The sequence below is a fragment of the Augochlora pura genome, chromosome 10 (genome assembly GCF_028453695.1).
Source record: "Augochlora pura isolate Apur16 chromosome 10, APUR_v2.2.1, whole genome shotgun sequence".
NCBI classification, from domain to species: Eukaryota; Metazoa; Arthropoda; class Insecta; order Hymenoptera; family Halictidae; genus Augochlora; species Augochlora pura.
The window spans coordinates 27,558,628-27,581,522 of NC_135781.1; the positions used below are offsets into that span (position 1 = coordinate 27,558,628).

Below are 22,895 nucleotides of genomic sequence, written 5' to 3' on the forward strand. Positions count from 1 at the left end.
CCTAAATAGAAACGAAGGATCTCTCGCGCTAACGACACTGCTTTGACGAAAATTAATTGTAAAGTTATGACGACGAGCATTAGATATATATAGAAATAAAACATGGATGCGTGAATTATATTTTCGTGGTATTTATTTTCCCAATTTAATGTCTTGAGAATCAAAAATTTATGAGTTCGAAATTAAGTTTAATTACGGGAGATTGAATTTGAATTCGTTTGATCGTAAACATACATGTGAACAAGTGACGACACTGACGCCTCTAACGGCGAAATCGCAAAGCTTTATTCTATCTCTGTATAGCGCCAATTAGGGTAGTGGCAAAACGCTCAAACTGTTAGCCAAACAGTGGCTTCTCTTGTGGCGATATCTGGAAGCTCCGTTCCTACAGCATCAATTAAGCTAGTGGCAAACCGTTGAAACTGTTAGCCGAATTATCGACAGTTGATTTCGGCTAACAGTTTGAGAGTTTTGCCGCTATACTACTTGGCATTATACAGAGGTAGTAAAAAGCTTTCCGTTTTCGCCATAATAGGCGCTCCTATTTTCACTTGTTTGCATGCACGTGCGCCATCGAACAAATTCAAATCGAATCTCTCGATTAAAATATAGATCACAAGAAATATAATTCATGTATTCAATTTATTAAAATAAAATGTACTTCTCCACTGCGTCTTGATATAATAACGGCATTCTCTAATAATGTTTCAAGTGAGCCGTAAATATAATTTTCTTCTTACGCTACATGTATATCTTGTCCATGGAATATCACTAAACTTGATTGAAAGAAAGAAAGGTTAGCCGAATAGTGTCCTTAGTATATTTATTTTTTTCATATGAATTATGTATATACATGTGGATTTTTTTGAGACAAGTTTCACGGTCTCCGTGCAAGCTCCAGTCTCGTAGTGTTCGAGCTTATCCTTTCAATGTAATGAGACAAAAAAAAGGATGTTTTTTCTGATGGCGCAGATGAAAAAATAAGATGAGTTCACAATGCGGACTACGATACACGTAGCAGCGCACCCTGCTGCTAAGCAGTTTCATCACATTGTTAATTCCTGCAACACGTACAAATTACCGAATTAAGACTCCGAGAAATGTAAAGATAAATCTTTGTTGTATAAATGCTTGTTCAACTTTCCAGGATTTATGACAATGTTTCACTTCAGATGGACATAATACGAAACTAATTAGAGGGAGGGTGATCGTGTTTTATATTGAAAACAGTAGAATATAAATGATCTCGTAATACTTACCATAATAGCATTAACAATGTCATTATTATTGTTTTTGAGAGCTTTAATAGCTTTCCCTCGTGATACATTGGCTTGACAAATAACCAAGTCGATGTCTTTTTCTTCAACTCCTGTCTCATCTACCTCTTCCTCTGACTCCTCTTGTATGGGTGCAACAACCTGTAGCAAAAGAAAGTTAAGAGAAATAATCACAGTACATTACGAAAATCGTTATTATAAAAAATTAATTGTCTTACAGTAGTACTGCCTCCCGCTTCAGTTGCTGGAATAACTGGGGGTTCCTTGAATTTCTCAGCGGCTGCTACTTGAGCTTGTTGACTCAGATCTTCAATCTGAAGAAAAACTTCGCGTATTTAATACAAATAATAGAGGAATAATACAAATCAGTAAAAATCAATAAATATCAGTCTGCCAAGGAATATCTCCAATAGGTTTTTCAGTTAATATGCGAAACTATAAGATCATCATTTATAATAAAGCCCTTAAATTAAAGTTTAAATAGATATTTCAATGTTACCTTAGCTTCTCCAAATACAATGTATGTGTCTGAGGCAGGGTTCTTCAGCACATCTGGTTTATTGATTACAAACAAAATATTCTTTGATTTACGAATAGTTACTCTGTTAACCCCTTGCACCTATAAGAAGAGAGAAGAGTAATAAACATTTTTTCTAGCAAATACAACAAAACTGCTAGGTATTTATTTACAGGCTTTAATCCTAATTTGCTCATCAACTTCCTGGCCTTTTTCTCTCCACGACTCTGTTTGGCTTTAGAAACCATGTCAAGAGGGAGACCAGTAACGGTCGTCCCTGGGAAACCAACAGTACCCCCAGCACGTGAATCGTCTAATTCTGGGACAGTATCATCTGAATCTGAATCTGTTCCAGAACCTGCTGCAGCTGCTTCGACCTTAGTAGGCTCGGAGCTCATAGCTTTGTCAAGTTCAGTTAGTTCTGGCATGTTTATTTATCTGCAATCAACAATTATTAAATATTACGCATGGGAAACATACAAATGCTATTCAATAAATAGTGATTAAATTGCAAGATATCACTCCAAATTATTAACAATTTATGCGGATCTAAATAGTATGTTCTTTATCCACGATTCATTTTTATTCTTGTAATATTTTACGATCTACAAGGATCATGTGTGAAACTCATAGTCACTCTATTGCACGTGTTTCATACCGAATTGACAAAATCCACCCTATCTAACTTGGTAGCGGATGATTTTAAATTATCCGTGAATAATAATACGTACGAGTGGAAAAAAACAACGAAATTCAATTATAAAAAAGAAAATTATTCATGAGCGCAACGGTGATGCAAAAAAGTAGTAAACATTTATCGAACAATGATTGTCACAGACAAATGGACGTTGTTATGGCGCCCAGCGTAGCTCGACAAAAGATACTTGTACCGATTAGACCGAAGTGTTCTTTGTTTCTTATAACTAGCTATCGCGGAATGTTCGAACATATTTTAATAAACAGAGCGAACTCAACGCGGGCTTGTAAGATCTCATACAACAATTTAATATGGTGTTATCATGCACGGCGAATTTCGCGAACAAAGATCGACGAGGCACAAACATCTCGCACGCTAATTGTTGACAATAAGTCATATCACACGGTATGATTTGCATAGAAAGTTACTTTGATTACTTGTCTCTCGATATTCGCGCTCTTTTACTATCATCAAAGAATGATGCCGAAAAAATCATTAGATTTACCTCGAACGATAGTCCGTCGACGACCGAGCACTATTTTTACTATGTAAACTGAGACCGATTCACGTGTGTGCTCACACAGGCACGGTTTAGCACTTTTAAGAACGCAACACGCGGTCCGAACGATTTATTAAATCAGCATCCACAATCAACCGCGCGAAATTACGAGGAAATGCGGCATGACTTATCCGTTTGAAAACAACGGCGGTTATACTCTTATATGACGTCATGCTTAAGCATTTTTCTTTAAATTAGTAGCACTTAAAATAGTGTTGCAATATAGTTTTAAAATGGTGTTGAATTATATTGAAGACGAACACCAATGTTATGTAAATTTATTAAAAAGTATATTTCCTTCAACAGTTATTCAAATATCTTTGATCACCGTGTAAATAAAAACTTCTTAATCACATACTTTGTTTACATCAAATACTATCCTTTAAGCTAAAGTTTTAAACGAAAGCAATAAGTACTAATTAAAAACAAGGTAGAATAGTGAAATCTCTTTAAGAAGTGAACTTCTTGATTGTTATCGAACGTTAACATTTCTCTGGCACGTAAATAAAGTTGTATTCGTTTTTCTGCAAATATTATAGGGATACAAAACCGTGTTATTATCACATAATACTTATGCTACAAGGAATTCGACAAAAGACTGTTCTTTTTGAAATTAAGATTAGTCTCTTAGACACAGATATAAAAAGCTATATCTTCTATTACAATGTATATAATATTAAAAGTTTAACTAATCTACAAAAATAATATTCGAACACTACTTTCGTATTTTGGGTATGGTTCTTCAAATGAAAACCTAAGCTTACAATATGAATAACAGAACTGATATAACATTAAAAATTATAAAAATACAAAGGAAAATCAATTTTATTGGGACTTTCTAAATGAAGAGAAAGAAAACAATTTTATCTACTATAAATACTAATGTTCACTAGTCACAAGATAAACAGTCTTGTTATGAATTGGTTATTGACCATAATTTCCAACATAGGCATTTTGATAATGCTTCAGATAATTTAAGTCCTTTACAAGAATAAATAATCTTCTAAAATTTGTCAATACATCAAACGTCTGACCTGGATCTCTAACTATCTCCTTTGCTCTTAATAATATGGAAATATATTTACAATGTAATTAGACCAAAATACAATATATGCATACTGTATTACAAGTTCGAAGTGATCTTGAACATTACAGAATAAAAAGATACTTGTTTACGTACAAAAACTTCAATTTATTTGAGTTATTCTTACAGATTCTCCTGTATCATTAAAAGCGAAGGAGATATTTAAGACTTTTCGGTTCTGGCGGTAGTGTCCTCAATATCATGAAGCTCCTTAATTTCAACAGGAGAAGTAAACACCTTTTGAAAGAGTGTTATGTACAAGACATTGTTTTAACAACATCTCCTAAGTACGTGATCGTTTTGCTTCAATTCGTAGCTTCGCAAAATCGTAACAAGAGTTAAACATGAACAATTTGGAATGACTTTCGACTTTTGAGTCAGAGAACATTCAACATACTGTGCGTTGTTGGAGAAATGACAACCCGGTCAGAGGCAAAAGAATAACTGTTCAAGAGTCTCTGATGTAGTCTCTTTTGTTCATCTTCTTTCCAGCAACACATAGTCGATGGTGCATATACTATCTCTTCTTCCAAAGCTACATCAGCAATCTAGTATTTACAATTTCGGTGTATATGTGTCTCTATATACATATTCAATACGAAACGGATTCATCGATGTCCATTTTTTCCGTACTATCATCCGGTTCATCTGTAATTATACCTTTATTTTTACAAAAACTAAATTAAAAAAATAAGCTACAACTAACCGCATTCGTTTCTAGGGTCCTCAACAGGAACTTTGGCTACTTCGATTTCTTCAGATTCCGCTGGTTCTTTGATTACCTCGATATCTGCCGACTCCTCTGGTCCTTCAACTACCTCGATATCAGAATCTGAAAATTGCGTTCCATTTTCTATAACATGAATTTACAGTACAGTAATCTACGGTGCACGAAAAAATATTAAAACCTGTGTCTGATGGACTGGATAGTTCTGTTTGTATTGGCTTCTCGCTTACATTAGGTGATAATGCATGTTCGGATACATTAGATGTACTGTCTTGTGTTGATATAGTACTAGCATCGAGCTCCAGTCTCGGTGCTGCAGATTTCTGCTTCCTTGCAGGATTCCAAGTATTGCAGTAACAACACTTGAATCCTACAATGATTGAAGAAGTATATTTAAAACATTTAATATCAATGCTGTACTTACACTTTTAAATCTCCTTGTAGTTTATAACAGATGTTTACCAAAATATTCGAATTCTTCTTTTAAAGACATCCCATTATGCGAATAGCATTGCCGACATACTAATGCATAACGATTCGATGGACCATCACCCACTATATAATCAATCAATCGTTCCAAATAACTTCTTTCGCGTGCTAATATTGGCCGTGGTAATGGCGTTCCTATTATGTAAATATTTTCTTAAGTTCTTATCATAAATTGTCTTAATATTATATTTATATAATAAACTACTATTTTAGATATTTATAAAATCCATTATCGTTTTTCTAGCATTTTAAAGCCTAATATATTTAATTTCAAAATACTAACGATAACCCATAACTGGAATAACTGGTCTAACATTGCTCTGGAAACCAATTGGTGTAGCCTGAATGGGAGCCATGCCAACTGGGACATGGCCAGTGTTACTGGGTGTAGCACTTGGAACATTTAATAATTGTTTTTGAGATGTCAGTACTCTCTTCCTCAGTTCTCCGCTATTAGGAGCAGATGCTATATTTTGTGGTGACATAGAACGATGTGGTGTTTCTGTGGGTGGTGGTATCCTATAAGATGACTAAAATAAAGTTTCCTTTAATCTCCATTTTTTGTCATTCACTGCATTGAAAATATTGTTCCTCTACTGTTCTCATAAAGAAAGTAAAAAACCTAAAATAAATACTAACCTGTGGAGACAACTGAAATGCAAAGGAAAACAAAATTAATTAACCGAAATTTAAATAAAAAAGAAATGATTTTAACTTTGAAAAATTAAATTATTGTATTGTATATAATTTTTTACTCACAGGTGTCATTTTTAACTGATCTGGAGCAAATTTCAACAGAATCTCTTTAGCCTTTTTGTAGGTCTCAGTCTCTGTAACTTCGTCAAGGATTTTCTTTTTTTCTAACTGTATTGTACTTAATTTTTCTTGATTTTCAGAGATTTTACGTTTATAATACCATGTAACCAACTTTTTTGTGAGTAATATTCTACAATGGCCAAACATTTAATTAGTTTATTTAATTTGTAACTTTAAATGAAATCAGCATTTTAGATACACAAAAATCAAATACTTACAGAATAGGAAAAATTAATAATGGAATCATATAAAATATTTGATCATACAATGATGCAGGAAAGAAGCAGAAATAAAAAATTAATGCAGATATTATATAAAGAATCACACTATATAAAATGAGAGTGCCAACAATTCTTTTATGCCTTTGTTCTGTAGTGTGTCCATATCTTTCAATCTCTTCAATTTGCTATTACAAAAAAGAATAGTTAAATTATTAACATGCCATAAGCATTAAAAATAAAGAGAAAGAAACAAGAATTCCTTACAGAGTCCAGACTCTCTAAAATTTCAATAGTGGTTTTCTTTTTCTGAAATATATAAAAGGTTTGATTTGTTATAACAACTGAAGATATGTTTGTACTGTTATAAATGTATGCATGTATGTGCATATTTATATTACTCTAGATATTGTTAAAATTTAAATATAAGTTCAAATAAATTTATTGTGAAACCTACAATATCTTTATAAATTTGATAAATAAAAATGATTTTGCAAAATGATCCACTATACGTACAATATTTAGTATAACGTTTCAAGCTATTTTTAGCTCAACACTAAAAAAATTCAAACAGAATGAATGGAATATCATTGAATGGTAATATTGTATTATAAGGTAATATTTTTGCATAAATTACTATTCAATTCTAATATTTTATCAAGTACATGACCTGGAATCTTATTGAACTGAATTAAATGACAAGCTATGACGTTATAATGACTTGCGTGTACAGTGTACGTTTACACAGTTCCAAATATGCTAGTCTCATTAAGTTCCTTTTAAATTTTTCTTAATTTTCGCGTCTAACCTCGAAATACCTGTCACTCGTAAATCTATATCTTTACGACGATTTGATCCTGAGTTCCAAGAATCAAAAAATATCGAGTATTTATCATTCTCGAAACTCGATAATAAACCGTTTCTGCGGAGCGATTTCTAAATGCACATTAAAAATGCATGATGTGGTAGAACGTTAACCTTAAAACGAGCTTGAATCGTTGATATTACTTTTCTAAATATTGACACGTAGACTTACGCGAAATCTTGATAATATGATTCCCATGGTGACAACAATTCAACAGGACCCAAGACGAGACGATAAAGATTGTTCCGACGAACGTTAGCGAAACGGTTGATATCTCGAGGTTGTCAAAGTCAAAACAAGAGATTCGTTACGAATTTTAAAATAACTTAGCCGGGCGGTATCTGGTGGTAACTGCTAACAGTCGCGCGACCCAAATTCGAATTCCTTTGCGTTTTGTCCCGATATTTATAGACCCAATACTCTATAAACAATTCCTGAACGACAGTGCCACAAAATCCGCTATCACGCTGCGAGATGCAAGTGTTTTCAATCGACGCGCGGAACGTCCATGCAATGCGACACACACGTATCGGCGAAGCAACAGATGTCGGAGACCTCTTTATTTCTCGCTTGTCACTTTTACTCGTTGACTCGTTGCTAACCGATCAACGACGGAAATGGACATCTGTAATCATAAGACAAAACGATGCATATGTTTGTCAAAAATTTGCAAAATGAAAGATCTGTACGAAAACAATTTCTTCTGTTTAATCCTCGTGCGTGAGGAAAAAAGATCCCTCTAGAATCTTTCAAAGTATCATCTTAAAATTTCTAATAAAAATGTTTCTATCTCATTTCTTTTTATTCCAATATATTGTATTAATTCATGTATTTATTGATACTTTAAGTTATGATTTATTTTCTTTCAAAAAATATAGTCATCATAGCTGTCCAACCTACCTCAAGCATACATATAACGTTTACGGATGTAGGATGGACATTTATTATGACCGCTAGCGTATCTAGAATTACATGACATCAATTAGAGTAACATGAAAAATTGTTTAATTTAAAAATTGTTTAGTAAATTGAGACAAGACATGCAGATTCTATTACTTCTGACAGCTACAATAAGTTAATTTTTGAAATATGCAATTTCTGTCGCTTTGCCTTACAACCAGTTATCGTCTCGCTGAAACGCAACCAAGCCTCGAACGGATCGCGCGCACCGACTGTCTCACTTCACGAGAATTAATTGAAATCGCATACGCCGCTCGGTTTCAAACTGCGAACCGAACCGAGTCACGAACCACTCTTCCTCGTATCAGGTAACGTTCTGTTCGTTAAGGCGTACGCTTCCCGTATCGATAAGGAAGAAGCGTAGACATCGATATCGCAGAGACTTTACGGAGTCTCGCGATACCGATAGTCTTCTCCGAGGTGCTGTACGAGTAACATTTTTAATGGGAATACTATAAATAGGAGTGACGCGTTACGCCCGTTTACCTACAGAAATCGATACATCGGTACTACTATTTTTAATAAATATTAATAATCCCCCTCTTTTCGATACTTCTATAACTACATGTTTTGATTTAGTCGTTTCATGCTTGACAATATTTCATTCTCTTTATGCAGCAAGTATAATTATTTTATAAGCATTTTATCCGAATAACGGTCAAGCCTGACTTATCTAATTAGATCTGACCACCTAGAAAAAGTAACAGTACATATGCTCTTTTTTCCGTCTTTTTGTTTTTTGGAAACGTCATGGTCGCATACATTAACATAACAGCGTACATATTGATCGTTTTAGCAAGATTTATGCAGACCTAACGAACACTCGTAAATTATCAATGTCATTAAAAGTTTAGGAAAAAACAATGATGCCAATGTTATCATCAACAATAAATTTAGTTGTTATGACACTTTGGATGTTTTACGTGTCTCGCTTTCACACAAATTCTTGCGCCCATTAATGAATTTAACGCAGTTGTTGTGCAATTGTCTCTGCTAGAGAGAACAATGCTACGTGTTTTTTTGCTTTACGTAGCTGTAGCTGAAAACAGCTTTTATCGCCATGTGAACGAACTCGTTGATTATGGGTACCGCTTGCTCGACCATTATTACTTCCGCCGGCGACATTTTTGGCAGTCCGAAATTCGTTTGCACTCCACCCGGGCCTAATTGTAATTCGGTAGTGAAAAACCGGCAAACCGGTAACACGTTCGATCGAACGTAACCGGAGGTGAAGACATTCGGTGATCCACTAAGCCCACTGGCGAGTGCAAGGATCAACTTGGCAGCGGCCGCAGCGGGTGATAAAATCGGTCCCCTGCCATCGATGCTCGCTATTTCCTTATCTGCTCCACGCAGCGACTGTAGTAACATTTCTTGTTGTACCTATTTGCATCATGTTCTTTTTACTTAGCTGTCAAAAAAATGTCATTGGAAAGTTAACTGGTTTTACATACTAAAAGCTAGCGGGACGCATAAATATTCATAGAAAATCAAAGCATAGTGATATTTAAAGAATCGCTCGTCTACTTTATTTCATTCTATTTCTGTAATGGAAATTTTACAGTTTAGCGAAAACTGAAAATAATAGTCTTTGACTTTCTAAGCCAGACTGTTTTGGTCTTGTGTAGAATAGTACTGCCTAGGAAAATTTCCGCTCGTATTTGTATTAAAGGATGAGCGACTGATTTTTTAAATATTTCTGTGTCACTGTGTTTCTAACGAATATTAAACTTATCGGTTGATCGATTGATCCGCAAGATAGTTTGTCTCAAGTCTTATCTCAAGATAAAAAATATTTCGTTAATTCTGTTTTAGCAACTCATCGGTTATTACTGATAGTCCCACGTTCTAATGAGCGTATCCTCGTACATGATTGAATCGATTGGTGGGGCTGCTTCGTGACAGAAGAGGAACAATGGTGTATGGATCTGCGCCAGCTACCATAGTTATTGATAGGAATGCCGGATCCAGATCGAGGAGACTCGCGGTAGTAGCTTCCATTCGCATGCGCATGAAGGACGTTGAACCGATAATCCTGTCTGGATCCCACCATCCACAGAGCTTGTAGATCTCGGAGACCATAGGCAGCATCGCCGTGACCGGTTGAACGAAAACGGCCACCAACGCGTCAGAGCTCACCGTTACCATTTGCTCTGCCATCTCGTACACATAAGATGCCGCCGATTCGAATTGGATCTTCGGGTTCAGATTCACTCCCTTTGGCTCCGATTCATCCATTAGAGCGATTATGTTTACCTGCAAGTAAAAGTATTTTAGATTGAATGCGCAACACGTGAAATATATATAAAGACATTTTTTGATAGTCTAATAAAACATAAGAGGGAAACAGTAATGAACATACTTGCTTGAGGGCGTTCTTTATATGTTTCTTTGTGTAGTGTTTAATTCGGGTGGACGTATCGATATGACTCGTGTCTAAAACTGCACCGGCCATTGTGTTTGTTGTGTCCACCAGGTTCAGACGTTTTATTAGTCGGGATTGTTTTAAAAGGGCAGCCGTGTAAAGTGGTGTCTCACCACCCCCAATTATGCACACTTGTACGTCGCCCTTTTGATCCGGGAGGAAACAGTCATAGCCATTGAATGCAGTAGTTTGAGTCTTGTCTATGGATTTTTTTGTATCCTTGCTACTGTCAGAACTCTTGTCCTTTCCATCATTGGTCGGCATTTTCGAAATGTTGCGTCTCCACCCACCTCTTCTGATGGATCGCAGAAGAACAATCATGATTGACCATTTGTTTTTCAGAATGAATCATTGATGATGTTTTCCTTATTATTTTCGGAATTTATAACACACGACAAATACTGATTTAACCCAATATTATGCTGACTAATAAAAATAACTGATGAACAAATGAATAACTTTATATAAATGAGATTTCCAACATATTTGTGTGTATGAAAATCTGTACTCCTAACTTATTTTACAATTTGCTCTTCTTGTATATCTGCAAAAGTAATTGTGCAATTAAAAGAAACGTAAAAGGCGAGTGGTATAAATAATCAAACAGTATATAAGTATATCAAATATATTTTAACTACATCTTTACAATCTTACATTTATTCATCCTACGTGTATATATATCAAATATGTATATATTTTTATGACTTGTAATTATGTATTTAACAATTTTTTACAGTAATTGAACTTTAAATGGATTCACTCTGTTGTGACGATAACATCGGACATATCTGGAAGAGACTGTAGTTTTAATGTTTTTTCATTTGCTAAATGTAGTAAAGATACAAAAGAAATGGGAAAACTTAATGATTCTATGTCATTGCGTGATAACATATGAGGCAATTTTTTATAAATCCCGCTGAAGTGTTTTTCTTCATTTATCATATTCTCAGTTTCTTGATCTACCTCCTTTTGAATATCTATGGTTTCCATATTATTAGAGGCGTTCATGCATTTCCAGATAGATTTCTTCAATTTCCGCATATCAATTTTCTTAGCGCGAATGCTATACGCGATGGTTACTTTATTTGTTAATTTGGGAACAGCGACCAGATTGTTTCCAGTAAAGTTCTCATGAATTTCAGACGCGTGGCCTTCATTATTGACCTCATCTGCTTTATAATCCGTGACAGAAACATTGGGACAGTAGTTTGATGTGTCATTTTCATTATCATAGTTATATATATCGATGTCGTCAGAAACGTGAGTAACATCTAAGTCATCCTTATTCTTCGAACTTAGGTCTATTAGCTCATGAAGGTACAATTTGGTTGCGTTTTCGATACCGTAATGAAAATCTCGAGGCAGTGTAACATCCGATTCGATCCAAACATCTTTGACACATTTGAACTGTATTCTTCCAGAAATAGCCAAAGAAAACTTTGCTGTTATAGCTTTTTTAATATCGTTATCGAAACATAACTCAAATTCCTTCCTTTTTCTACCACGTCCTTGAGGACATGTTTCTAGAATGTTACTTCCCCCTAAAACTCTACTGCTATTTCTTACCTTCCAATGTGTTGGACCAGCCCAGTGAATGTTATTATTTTTCTGGAGAATGGAATACTCTGAAGAGTTTGCTAATCCAATCTTTGTTATTACTTTACAGAGATCTACAAGCTTTTCTACTGGTTTCTGAATATGCTTCTCAATATTTTCTTCATTATCTTCCCCCAAATCAGCATCATAGAGATTTATATTCGAGTGAACCATTTCTTCTTCAGACGGAATACTGGCATTCAAGTCAAATTGAAATCTATTTCCAGCCTCTTTCTCTTCTTGAATTTCTTCATGTTCTGTTTCATTGTCATTGACCCAATTAAGAAATTCAAAGTCAACTAATGGTGGACATATATATGATTCAGAGATATCTAGTCGTGGACTGCTTACTTTTACATCCTTAATTTTTGTTTTACTTTCCACAGTATCAACGATAATGTCGTCGTACAAGTGAAGATGATATCTAGAATTTGCATGGTTTGGAAGCATCACTTGGTTCAACATAGCAGCACTTTGTGTGTCATCATCACCCGCTAACCAAAATGTTGGTTTCAATATTTCAACGCTTCCTTTTAAGTTTTCAGGAGTGCTAAAAATTTCATATTTACTTTTTCTTTTTCTTTTCTTCCTTCCTTTTTCTGTATTATCTTTTTGGTGCTCTTGTATAGTTGAATTATCTGCCTGGTTATCATTTGTTACAGGTTCATCTACCTGTTTATCCATACCACCTGCAAGTTTCATTATTTCTGTATGTACACTATCTACCCGATACCCATAGATTTTAGTGCTGACATCCAATGATACAGTGGCTACTTGTAAATTAGACATATTTTCATCTTGCTTTTTGATCATATATGTCATGAAATCAATTATTTCAAGACTAAACGCATTTTTTACATTAATCTTGTTTTCTGTACCAAGCTTTATACATTCTGCAATACGATTGGACATTTCAGGTCTTGGCATTGTTGCCAGAAAACCAAGTCCTAGAGATTGCCTTCTATCACTTGTTATTTCATTACGTCTATCCATACGTTCGACTTCGTCATCATTTTCTGGTAAAATAGGAATTGACACATGTGGCATAAAAATAGATTTTCGTAAAGACTTTGATGAAGAATTCATTATTGAAGTGATTGGTAATGCAACTTTCTCATTTGTACTGGATGACATTTTGTGATTATAATTAAATTCTTGCACAGTAAATAATTCCACATATATTTCAATAAAATGTATACACCTTTAATCACTGAATAAGAATTTACGTTTTCATTTACTCAGCTGTTGTCGTGTTCTTCAGATCTATAATGTTACAAAATAAATTAAAAATGTCAGAGCACAAAGTGATCATCTATAAAAGTGTGAATACTTTAGACAATAGATTCAATTTGATTCATTAAAATCTGTTTTTTGTGAAAAGTATACAATACTTTCTTTTAGATGACAGATTGCCACTATTAAGCATATTAAAAGAAAAAAAAAACAATTACCGTTTAGTGCAATGAAGTTGTTCATGATTTTTTCTAGCTCGGATCTTATCAATCGTAACAATGCATAATACTGTTCTAATACCTTCTGCATTTGTTGAAGAGTTTTTAGTTCATTTGGAAGATTCTAAAAGCAACGGACGTATAAATGTTAAAACATCCGTAGTAATTTTATCGCATTATAATTAAAACATTCTTATTGCTTACTTTGTCTTCCATTTATTATAGCATTCAAGAAAAAAGATGTTAGATTAAAAAAATCTGAAAAATAAACAACATATTCACCAACTTTTGAAGCTATCGAAAACAACTTCTGTGAGTATGAGTAAATACGTTCAAGTTTGAATTTCATATATGTGTTCCTAAAACTACTTGATTCTGTCACTTGACAAACCATCTTTATAACTTGCATGTGTTAGATTACTTAAAAATAATGGTAATTGAATATAGCAAAATAAGTGAAAAATCAGCATATCTTCACAAATTCTGAAATATTTTAAAACTTTACGATGGATTACAGAAAAATTCTCATTTTTTTAGTCTGATTTATTAGTTCTCTCGTTTTACTGGAACTTAATGGTCATTGGTTACGCAGCTTGTGCGTGTGCGGCAGAAGAGTTGATCGCGGAAATTTGAACCAAGAGAGAGGTCTGAAATCTACTGCTCCAAACGGTTCATGACTTCGATTTGTTCTAACAAGATGAGAAATGTCACCTTGAAAAATTTAAATTACCCGCCAGAAGAAAATGCAATCACTTATCAATTCAAGAACATTTTCTTATTCTAATTCATGAAACCTTTTTATCGAGAACTTATCATTTGTCAATTATCAATTGTTGCCTCCGGACGTGGTTCTTGAATCGAGAGATTGCTGTAATTGATTGCTCTTTGACGTTTGATTGACCAGTATGTCAATTAAATTTATTTTTTTATGTTGTCGATTTTTTATACGATGCAGATACAGCAGATACTTCTGAACTGTTTAATGCCCTCGTTTTACATTTTGGTTGTTCAATTTTTCCACTATTAATGTTTTCAAAATTGTTGCGATTATGGCGACTCTTCTGGAGAAAAACTGAAATTCCACTGGGGGCTGTACAGCGCCAATTATGATAGTGGCAAAACGCTGAAACTGTTGACCAAAACCGACTATCGATAATTTGGCTAACAGTTTGAGCGTTTTGCTATTACTCTAACTGGCTCTGTACGGATAACAAATGGAGCTTTGCATTTTTTCCGCAATAAGCGCCTTAATCGCCCACGTGTGCCTAATGTAGGTCCAACTAAAAATTTAATTATTACAAAAATAGGAAACCAAAAAGTAAACCAGTGACACAAAACTGTTCAAGAGAATCTTCTGCAATGATATTTTGTAACAGAACCAAGTGACAACATCACAAAGTATAAATAATTAACATACTAATTATCCAAACTTCAAAGTGCAATCAATTACTTGATGCAGTGCCGTTATTTGTTTCGTTGTTTTCTATCGATTCAGTGATTTCTTCTAAAACAGTTTTTGATCCTTACCTTATTTTTTATGGTCTAATTTTGTTATAAACCAGTGATGTCCACGGGACATAAATGGAAACAAGAGAGTCACGATGGTGGCGATTTGCATTGCAGCGAGAGAGTCCGATGGACACTTTACCGCGCGTTATTCAAAACCATAATATTTTTGGTTAGAACAATCTTTTTTCTTTCCTACATATCCCCATACTACTTTTAATAGTTCATATTTTCTCATAGATTGTTTTTACAATTTCTTATTTCCATTTCAATATCCGGAACAATTAACTTTAGAATAAGCAATCCCAATTTCTAGATCCTTCCTCTCTTCCAAATTTCTATTTCCAGATTTTTTCTTATTTGACAGAAACAGAATCTTGAAATCCTTATTTTTGAACACTACTATTACCAATTTTGGAAACTTTTAAGCGGAGAATATCTTTTTAACTTCTACAATGACACGACTGTTCCAAAGTCTTGAATATTTAAATATCAATTCTGGAATATTTAAATATCGAAAAACTGAATTTAACTTGAAATTATAATCATTAACTTTAGCTGAGTCGTTCCTAAGGAGACTTTTACCGTTTGATGGACAGCGGGCAGTTTACTTATGTTCTTGTTCGAAACAGTGAACGTGTTTCCGCCTTGAGTAGCCCGGCTCACGAACGATGAGGCAGCGTATTGTATCGTTTAGGGTTCGATTTTGAGTTTAAAGTGGAACCACAGGCATGGTAGGGTAGTGTACGTGTGATTTTCGGCGTGCACGTTCGATGGCAGGTTCTCTGATACGGAAACGTTAGAGTAGCGTTTGGTAAGGGGTGAGTTAGTTATAAGGAGCGCCAGGAAAAACTGGGGACAACGGGGGTGAACCAGGGTGAACCGGGGAGAACCGGGGAGAACTAGGATAGACATGAGGGCCGGGAGAGCCGGGAGAAATGGGCGTCGGGAGGAGGGTAATGGCGGGTGGTGGAGGTTGTGGAGGGTGGTTCGCTCGGTGGGAGAAACGGGAGTCCCGGTCCCGGGCAGTGCAAGTCGGGCAGCCTGCCTGACGATATCGTTGTCGTGGGTGTCGGGATATCTGTTCAAATTGCTTGTTCATGACGAATTTTTCTTTGCACGTCACTTTTCATTTAATTTACACGGGCATGTTTTCGATTTTCAACCAAACAGAGGCGTTCACGGGTATATTTTCTGCGTAAAAGCCTAACAGGTACGTGTACGCGCGTCATCGTGTCGCAAAACATATGTGTCCTAACACGGACATTGTCGTCGTAAAACATGGAAGTCGAATATAAATTGATCGTTGCTGAAACACGAGTCCGCGTATCAATTCGAACGGGCAGCTAAATAAAAGAATACGAAAGTACGAAAAGGAACGGGAGCACGAGAGCACGAGAGAACAAGAGAGCACCGTAGCACCGTCGTCGGAAAGAACGCACTTGACTACTCGGGTGCCTTCGCAGCTTTCAAGTAACAGGTTGGTCATTCAGACTTCTCCTTTCGTAACTTAAAACGGCTTTCGCGCGCTTCCGACCGACCTATCGAATTGGCTGTTTTACTACGTCCACTGGTACTGATCGTTCCAGACATTTACCAGAAAACGATAACGAGTCGGAGGATAATGAAATGGGCTAAAAACAGCTCGAAAAAACGATGTCGCTTCAAGAATAAACGGCGGATATTGGAAATCGGAAATCAGAGATCAGATGGAACGGATTCTTTTTTCTTTCCCCGGTTTTGTTTTGTCGAACATCGAATACCAAACTTTCGGGTTCCATAGATGGATCAAGGAACTGAGACATCTTCGAAACGATTGCATTATAATTCGTGGAATGCGGTTTGCCGTGGAAATCGAGCCACGCGTGCAACGTGATTTCGAGATGGATTTGATACCGTTTTAATGGACCAATTTCCGTCCCTATTTCCTCGATTCCCGGGAACGTTCCATTCTGTGTCCGATCTTCCCTTCTCGAGCCTGCTTCGTACGTTACTGATGCTGTTGCCTCGACATCCGCGATAGTCTGAACAGCCGTGGACAAGTTTCATGATTTTTGACTCTTATTAATAACAATTGAATTGTCGGCGTTGTTGGCGTTCACAGCGTTTCGTTCGAGATTTAACACGTAATAAGCTTCCGTTTACAATTGATTACGAAAACTTGCGTATCAGCTGCTTGATAATTTTGGTGTTGATCCGGCGTGTTGCACATCCCCTGGTTATCGATCCGGTTTTCCACTGGAAAACTTTCCGATTCGGCAAACCTTTCAAAGAGTATTACCGTTTTGTACGCATGATTATCTGATGTCTTTACAGTCTTCTCTATTCATTCGTTGTTTCCCGTTCTCTTCCCTGTGACAGTATCATCCAGAGTAATAACTATTGTGAAACATTACTGAAAATAATCGCAGGAATGAAGAGATCGATTTTGGTAATTAAGTAAAGGAACACGTGCGTCATCGGGTCAGCTTCGAACTAGATGTACGTTCATTTGTTTCGTCTGATTTATCCCGACAAAACCTTGACCTGAGGTCTTCCGCGATGCTAAGCCTCCCAGACGCCTAATTCCCGGTGACCGTCTAGTTTCGATACTCCCACCTTTTCATTACTGCGGCCAATTGGGTTCTACAGCTTCGATCAGTCCGCAAACAGTATTGCCGTTGCTCCCAATTTCCAATTGGCTGCCGACTGCCGCCTACTATTATTGAATACTTCTTGCCATTGCTAACAAATAGAGGAAAACGAAATAATACAGAATAAAATAAATTGATGGTGATAATTGAAAATATCAATTACCTTAAATTGCTGTTCTTTATCCATTAGACATTCTCAACGAATTGATCGCTTGAAAATTGAAAAATTAGTAAACGACAAGTATCGTTCCGTAATTTGTTTGTCGTATTAATTTCTTTCATGAAATTGTTTATAGGGAGTAGAAGTAAATTAGAGTAAAATGCAATATGTCCACGTCGGTTGTATGAAACAGAAATTTAAACAGAATGAAACACTTGTCTTAATAATTTTACTAAATCGAGAATAGTGCAATAACGTTATTAAATTCTTCTAGTGCCTCCAGTATTTTATCTCACCTATTCAATTTACATGTACACGGTAATATCGTAAGAGAATTCGAGGAAGCGAAAGCGAAAACGAAAACGAGAGGACTCGTGAACGCTAGTTGCAAGTCCACGGTTCGTTTAATTATCGAGATGTTATCGAAGCTCGGCAACGTTAACGCGAGCGGCGTGCGAGTCACGCGAGATTGCTGCCGGACTCGACAGACCCGCGGTGAGGACAGCATTCGCGATCATAACTTTTCAATGAGTTAAGCAAACATCACGAACGAGTCAGGAGTCAGGGAGTCACGTGTCACGGCCGTTAAGAAAGCACGCGAATCGATCCAGACCGGCTACAGGTTATCAGATCTTTGGACCTTCGACCCTCCGTCGACTATAGTAGATCGGAACGGTGCTACCATTTTTTTTCTGACGACCTTATCGTGTCCAGACCCCAATTTCTTCGGTCTTTTCTCGAGCAAATGTCATGTTCCTTGCCTGCTATCCGATTACACTGATTTCTCCGATGTCTCCGATATAGATTTTGTGGAACGTGCGACGCTCGCTTTTTTTTCAACCGGAAAGCAAAGAAACCGTATAAATTGCCTTATCGTCGTCTGTTTGAACGATCGCGTTAATTGTTGAACGCGGTTGTTGGATCAAGACGGATCATTCGTCACCCGTTGCGCGTTCAAGATTTGCAACCGATTGCGAGTCCGCTCCTTACGTTTGTGTTTGTGCTCCGACTTGTTGGTGAAATACTCGGCTGTTTGAATCATCGATGGAAAGCCTAAAAATGAATTTCAAGCTGATTTGTAACTCGATCGATCCGATTATTTCCAATAAAATATCTTAGTACAATTCATTATAATTACGTTTGCCGTTGTTGTACTTTGCGCCTTATGTGATGCATGATGTACGATCACTGTATTTGTCTAAGAACAGGATTTCTCTTTGAAATATTATTTCTTAAAGAACTCCCTTAAATATCTAGCTGTCGCGCATTGAAAGAATTATTTCAACAATTCTACATTACATAAAGAGTCCCCTGATGATCGTCCCCGACCTATGAATAATTTATCGCTCCTTGAGAGCTACTGCACTTCGCTTATACGAATCCATCGTCAAATTGGAAATTCCAAAGCGCGAGGCGTCGCACGTCGTTTGACTTTGGTAATCGATTGGTAAAATAGATGAAATCTTCATCGAGTAGAACCTTTTTCTGCCGAAAATATAATTTTATACTGAAACGTTGGTTGGGTTAGATCAATAGTTTATTAGTTGACAGGAAACTGAAAATTTTCATAGATTCAAAAATGGTTGCTAAAGTATATGTACATAAAGTATACGGTAGCAAAAATGCTAAAATATAGCTGCTACTTGATGAGTCAGAGCCGTCACTGGCGTCAATCGAAGTGAATAAAAAAAGGGAGACTACGGAAATGAATCGTCCGGCTCGTAAGCGCTACAAGTACAATTTTCGCCCCTTTCAACCCTTTTGCTGTCACGTTGACCAATCATTTTGCTTCAGGCACCGTTTCCGACGTATGCATTTCCAAGCTGTTCCATTAGCCTCGATTGTAAGCTACATTCTATAGAGAATACTCGAGCGGAGGCTAACTAAAAAAGAAAAGCAATAGGAAACGAGAAACGAGAAGCATAAAACAGTGGAAAGCAATAAAGATCAATGGATAGAGAAGCGTTTGATGAACAAAATAACGACAATAGCGCGAACAAAATTTCAATGAATTATTGAGCGAAACGAACGATAATCGAATGGACGGAAGGGTGAGCGTGGATAGGGTAAGTCGCAGACAGACTTCTATATGGACATCGGAACATAAGGAATGTAAGCTTACAACGTTTTTCGGGTAAAGCTCTGCCCGGATAGAAAGGAGATGACGGGAAACTTGACTACACGCACACGGCGTCGCCCTGCCGATCAATAGCTACAGGTGGCAGCCATTTCCTAGCCAACGGCTGCTTCCACCCTCCCACCACGGCTCTTCGTTTCCATTTAACTGTATCATTTGCTCCTTGCCGTTATGCTCGCTTTTCCTGCCTTTCTAGTCTTTGTCGGTATTTTCGGACTTTCTTCGTAGCCCCTTTCTTTGATCAACAGAAAACCAATATTGGCTTAGTCTTTGTCGGATATTGCTTCTTTCAGGACAGAATGACCGCAAAAGTAACGGTGACAGGGACAGGAACAGAAACAGTAGCAATGGCGGATACAATAACAGGAACATTAACAGTAACAAGAGCAAGAACAGAACGAGGCAATCGATCGAGTAGATCGGAGATCGCAAAGACACTCGGCAACGGAATGTAAAGCAGAGGCAACATTGACGACCGTGCAACATTGTAATTTGTAGCATACCGTTTTAAGAACTCTCTACAAGAACTCGAACTAGCTGGGGACTGTATTAATTTGATTTCGAACAGAAAAGGAATCAGACAAGATGTTTTTACGTTCGAATTTCAGGTGATTTATACACCGCGTGCAGAGCATATTACCATAATTATACGGATCGCTGGAAAGATACGATATCCATTATTCATCTCAGTTATCGGAACTTGTTTCGCTGTTAAATATTTATACTACTTTTCTCCTCCGTTTTCCAATTTAGATTGCCACATTTACGGGAGTGTGCCTGAATATTTAGGTCATTGTCATATTCGTATTTATCTTATACGCATCTTATCTTATTAATCTGTGCTTATCCCATTTAGATGTTGCTCGAGTGTACAGAAAATTGCCGTTTCGCGCGGAACGGAAATACAGTACAAATTTCCCGTAGAAGTTGCATATAATTTCATCTGCGATTCTTAAAACGTCGATGCTTCTGCTATTCGTACACGCATACCCGTTCTTAATGAACCCTTTCCTTGTTCGACAACGTGAAAGAAGACTCGGACAAAATCGTTACGCGGCTCGTTACTCTGACATGACGCGACATATTGATTGCACCGCATATATCGTGATCCATATCCTTCCACGGTTTAACTAGAGCAGCGGACGGGTCACTGGAACAAATCCTTTTCGCTGAGACGAATATTTCCGGTGAGGCGAACGCGCGTGTGCGGGAACGTGCACGTTACACGAAAATTCTGCTGTCTCGAACGAACGATGGAACGAGCAATCTGTTATAATATTCGCTCAGCTAAAAAAAATCTGGAACGGGCCAAACAGGTTCTTCTTACTCGTATTGTAGCATAAGAAATAATAGAATGAAGCATCATTCTTTGTTTAAAGGACGACGTCGATAGCAGTCCCCGAAACGAGAGTAAAAGCAGAGGAAAGGGTTCTTTGTTTGAAGAACGACGTCGAAAATAGTCTCGGAAACGAGAGTAAAAGCAGAGGAAAGTCTTTGTTCCGTAGTCTACGCGTGGTAACACAGTAGCACAGTAGCACAGTAGCAGGCTGCGCGGTCGCAACAAGTAGTAGCAGTTGGTGCTTGGTCAGCCGCCAACAGTAGTTTCGCAACACCACGTAGACGATAAAGCGGCGAGATACGTTGTTTCCTGCGTATCGTAGATCATTTGAATTGTTGCTACCACACGCGTAGAGTTTGCTTAGTGTTGGAAACTTTGTTAGTGCAAACATTTCCGCGTGATTGTAGGTGAAGATAAGTTTCACTACAGGACATTTACAAAGGATTATCGATTTGGGTCAAGTACATCTGATCATTGTTTAACGAAACGAAATAAAGAAAATAAGATTCGGAAATAAGGAGCCGAAGGAAGGAAGGAGAAGGAAGCCGAAGGAAACGGGCGGAAATCCAGAATATGCCCAGATATGAAGGAGACGTGGAATTTGAAGGGCGATTCCTATAATGGCCTGGCACATATTAGTTCATCTCGTAATGATGCCAACGAAGCGGCAGACAATCCCCTCCTAGTAATTCCTTCGATGCTCCGTACTCCAAGGAATTTCTTCTCGATGACCTCGACAAAGGAGCAAGATATCATTCGCGATTATCTATCCGGATCCATGAAATATATCTAAGTCGATCACATTTGTGAAACCAATAAAGTTTATTATTATTATTATTATTATTATTATTATAATATTGTGAATTACTTTTTGCTTATATATGCAAAATATATATATAATTTATTTTCTTGTTTTACTTATCCCTGAAATTCCACGGTATTATTAAAATCATGCATATATTCTTTCCTCGTTCACGCGATAATCGCCGTCGAAATTCATTTGCCGATTCCGAACACGTAACTTCCACTTGTCTAATTGCACTTTCTGACTGTTATGACCATTATCTAATTGCAATTGCAATTAAAAGTTGTATTACATTAATCGCATTGTATGAACCTCGTTGCGGGAACTGGTCGAACAGGAAGACTAGAGAGAATGAAATGAGTGTATTAAACTGTGCACCGCCCATTACATACATTTACTCGGTAAAGTTCCCTTCAACGGATTTTAGCTACGTTTAGTCGAAAGTTTCGAGATATCAAACATGAACCGCGAGAATTTATTTCACCAACAGAGAACGACGCACGTCCGTGCCGAGACAGTTTGGCTTTCGATGAACGATACTTTTGATAATGTTTCAGGTCTCGATTCATCGTGGAATTTCTGCAAGCAACAGGGTCCCGATGTGGCACGAAGGGGAGAAACTCGAGGTTGAGGG

The 22,895-nt window shown here is 36.8% G+C and overlaps 4 protein-coding genes across 10 annotated transcripts; all 4 read right to left on the reverse strand.

Moving 5' to 3' along the window:
• Positions 1–806: 806 nt before the first annotated feature.
• Nacalpha (nascent polypeptide associated complex protein alpha subunit) lies at positions 807–3,108 on the reverse strand. The gene is made up of 6 exons (XM_078191956.1): positions 2,997–3,108; positions 1,968–2,232; positions 1,777–1,896; positions 1,496–1,591; positions 1,260–1,418; positions 807–1,061 (listed from the first exon to the last, which is right to left on the reverse strand). Exons 2-6 carry the CDS (start codon positions 2,220–2,222, stop codon positions 1,047–1,049), a joined length of 645 nt encoding a protein of 214 aa, XP_078048082.1. The 5' UTR covers positions 2,223–2,232; positions 2,997–3,108; the 3' UTR covers positions 807–1,046.
• A 203-nt stretch (positions 3,109–3,311) lies between these two features.
• Lnpk (zinc-ribbon metal-binding protein lunapark) lies at positions 3,312–8,537 on the reverse strand. Of its 6 annotated transcripts, none has more exons than XM_078191950.1 (12): positions 8,365–8,537; positions 8,150–8,211; positions 7,421–7,874; positions 6,652–6,693; positions 6,385–6,572; positions 6,110–6,296; positions 5,990–6,001; positions 5,634–5,880; positions 5,324–5,485; positions 5,043–5,231; positions 4,841–4,966; positions 3,312–4,794 (listed from the first exon to the last, which is right to left on the reverse strand). In XM_078191950.1, exons 3-12 carry the CDS (start codon positions 7,445–7,447, stop codon positions 4,727–4,729), a joined length of 1,248 nt encoding a protein of 415 aa, XP_078048076.1. In that variant the 5' UTR covers positions 7,448–7,874; positions 8,150–8,211; positions 8,365–8,537; the 3' UTR covers positions 3,312–4,726. The 6 variants fall into 6 exon arrangements, with proteins under 6 accessions (XP_078048076.1, XP_078048077.1, XP_078048075.1 ...); XM_078191951.1 differs by having other exon boundaries at positions 8,306–8,537; XM_078191949.1 differs by lacking the exon at positions 8,150–8,211.
• Positions 8,538–9,144: 607 nt separating this feature from the next.
• LOC144475742 (malate dehydrogenase, mitochondrial) lies at positions 9,145–10,955 on the reverse strand. Its single transcript, XM_078191955.1, has 3 exons — positions 10,572–10,955; positions 10,079–10,465; positions 9,145–9,592 (listed from the first exon to the last, which is right to left on the reverse strand). Exons 1-3 carry the CDS (start codon positions 10,953–10,955, stop codon positions 9,218–9,220), a joined length of 1,146 nt encoding a protein of 381 aa, XP_078048081.1. The 3' UTR covers positions 9,145–9,217.
• Positions 10,956–11,318: 363 nt separating this feature from the next.
• On the reverse strand, positions 11,319–15,284 carry LOC144475740 (condensin complex subunit 2). Of its 2 annotated transcripts, XM_078191948.1 has the most exons (4): positions 15,209–15,284; positions 13,886–13,939; positions 13,682–13,805; positions 11,319–13,493 (listed from the first exon to the last, which is right to left on the reverse strand). In XM_078191948.1, the coding sequence occupies exon 4, from the start codon at positions 13,362–13,364 to the stop codon at positions 11,391–11,393; it is 1,974 nt and encodes a 657-aa protein (XP_078048074.1). In that variant the 5' UTR covers positions 13,365–13,493; positions 13,682–13,805; positions 13,886–13,939; positions 15,209–15,284; the 3' UTR covers positions 11,319–11,390. The 2 variants fall into 2 exon arrangements, with proteins under 2 accessions (XP_078048074.1, XP_078048072.1); XM_078191946.1 differs by lacking the exon at positions 15,209–15,284 and having other exon boundaries at positions 13,886–14,012.
• Positions 15,285–22,895: the final 7,611 nt, after the last annotated feature.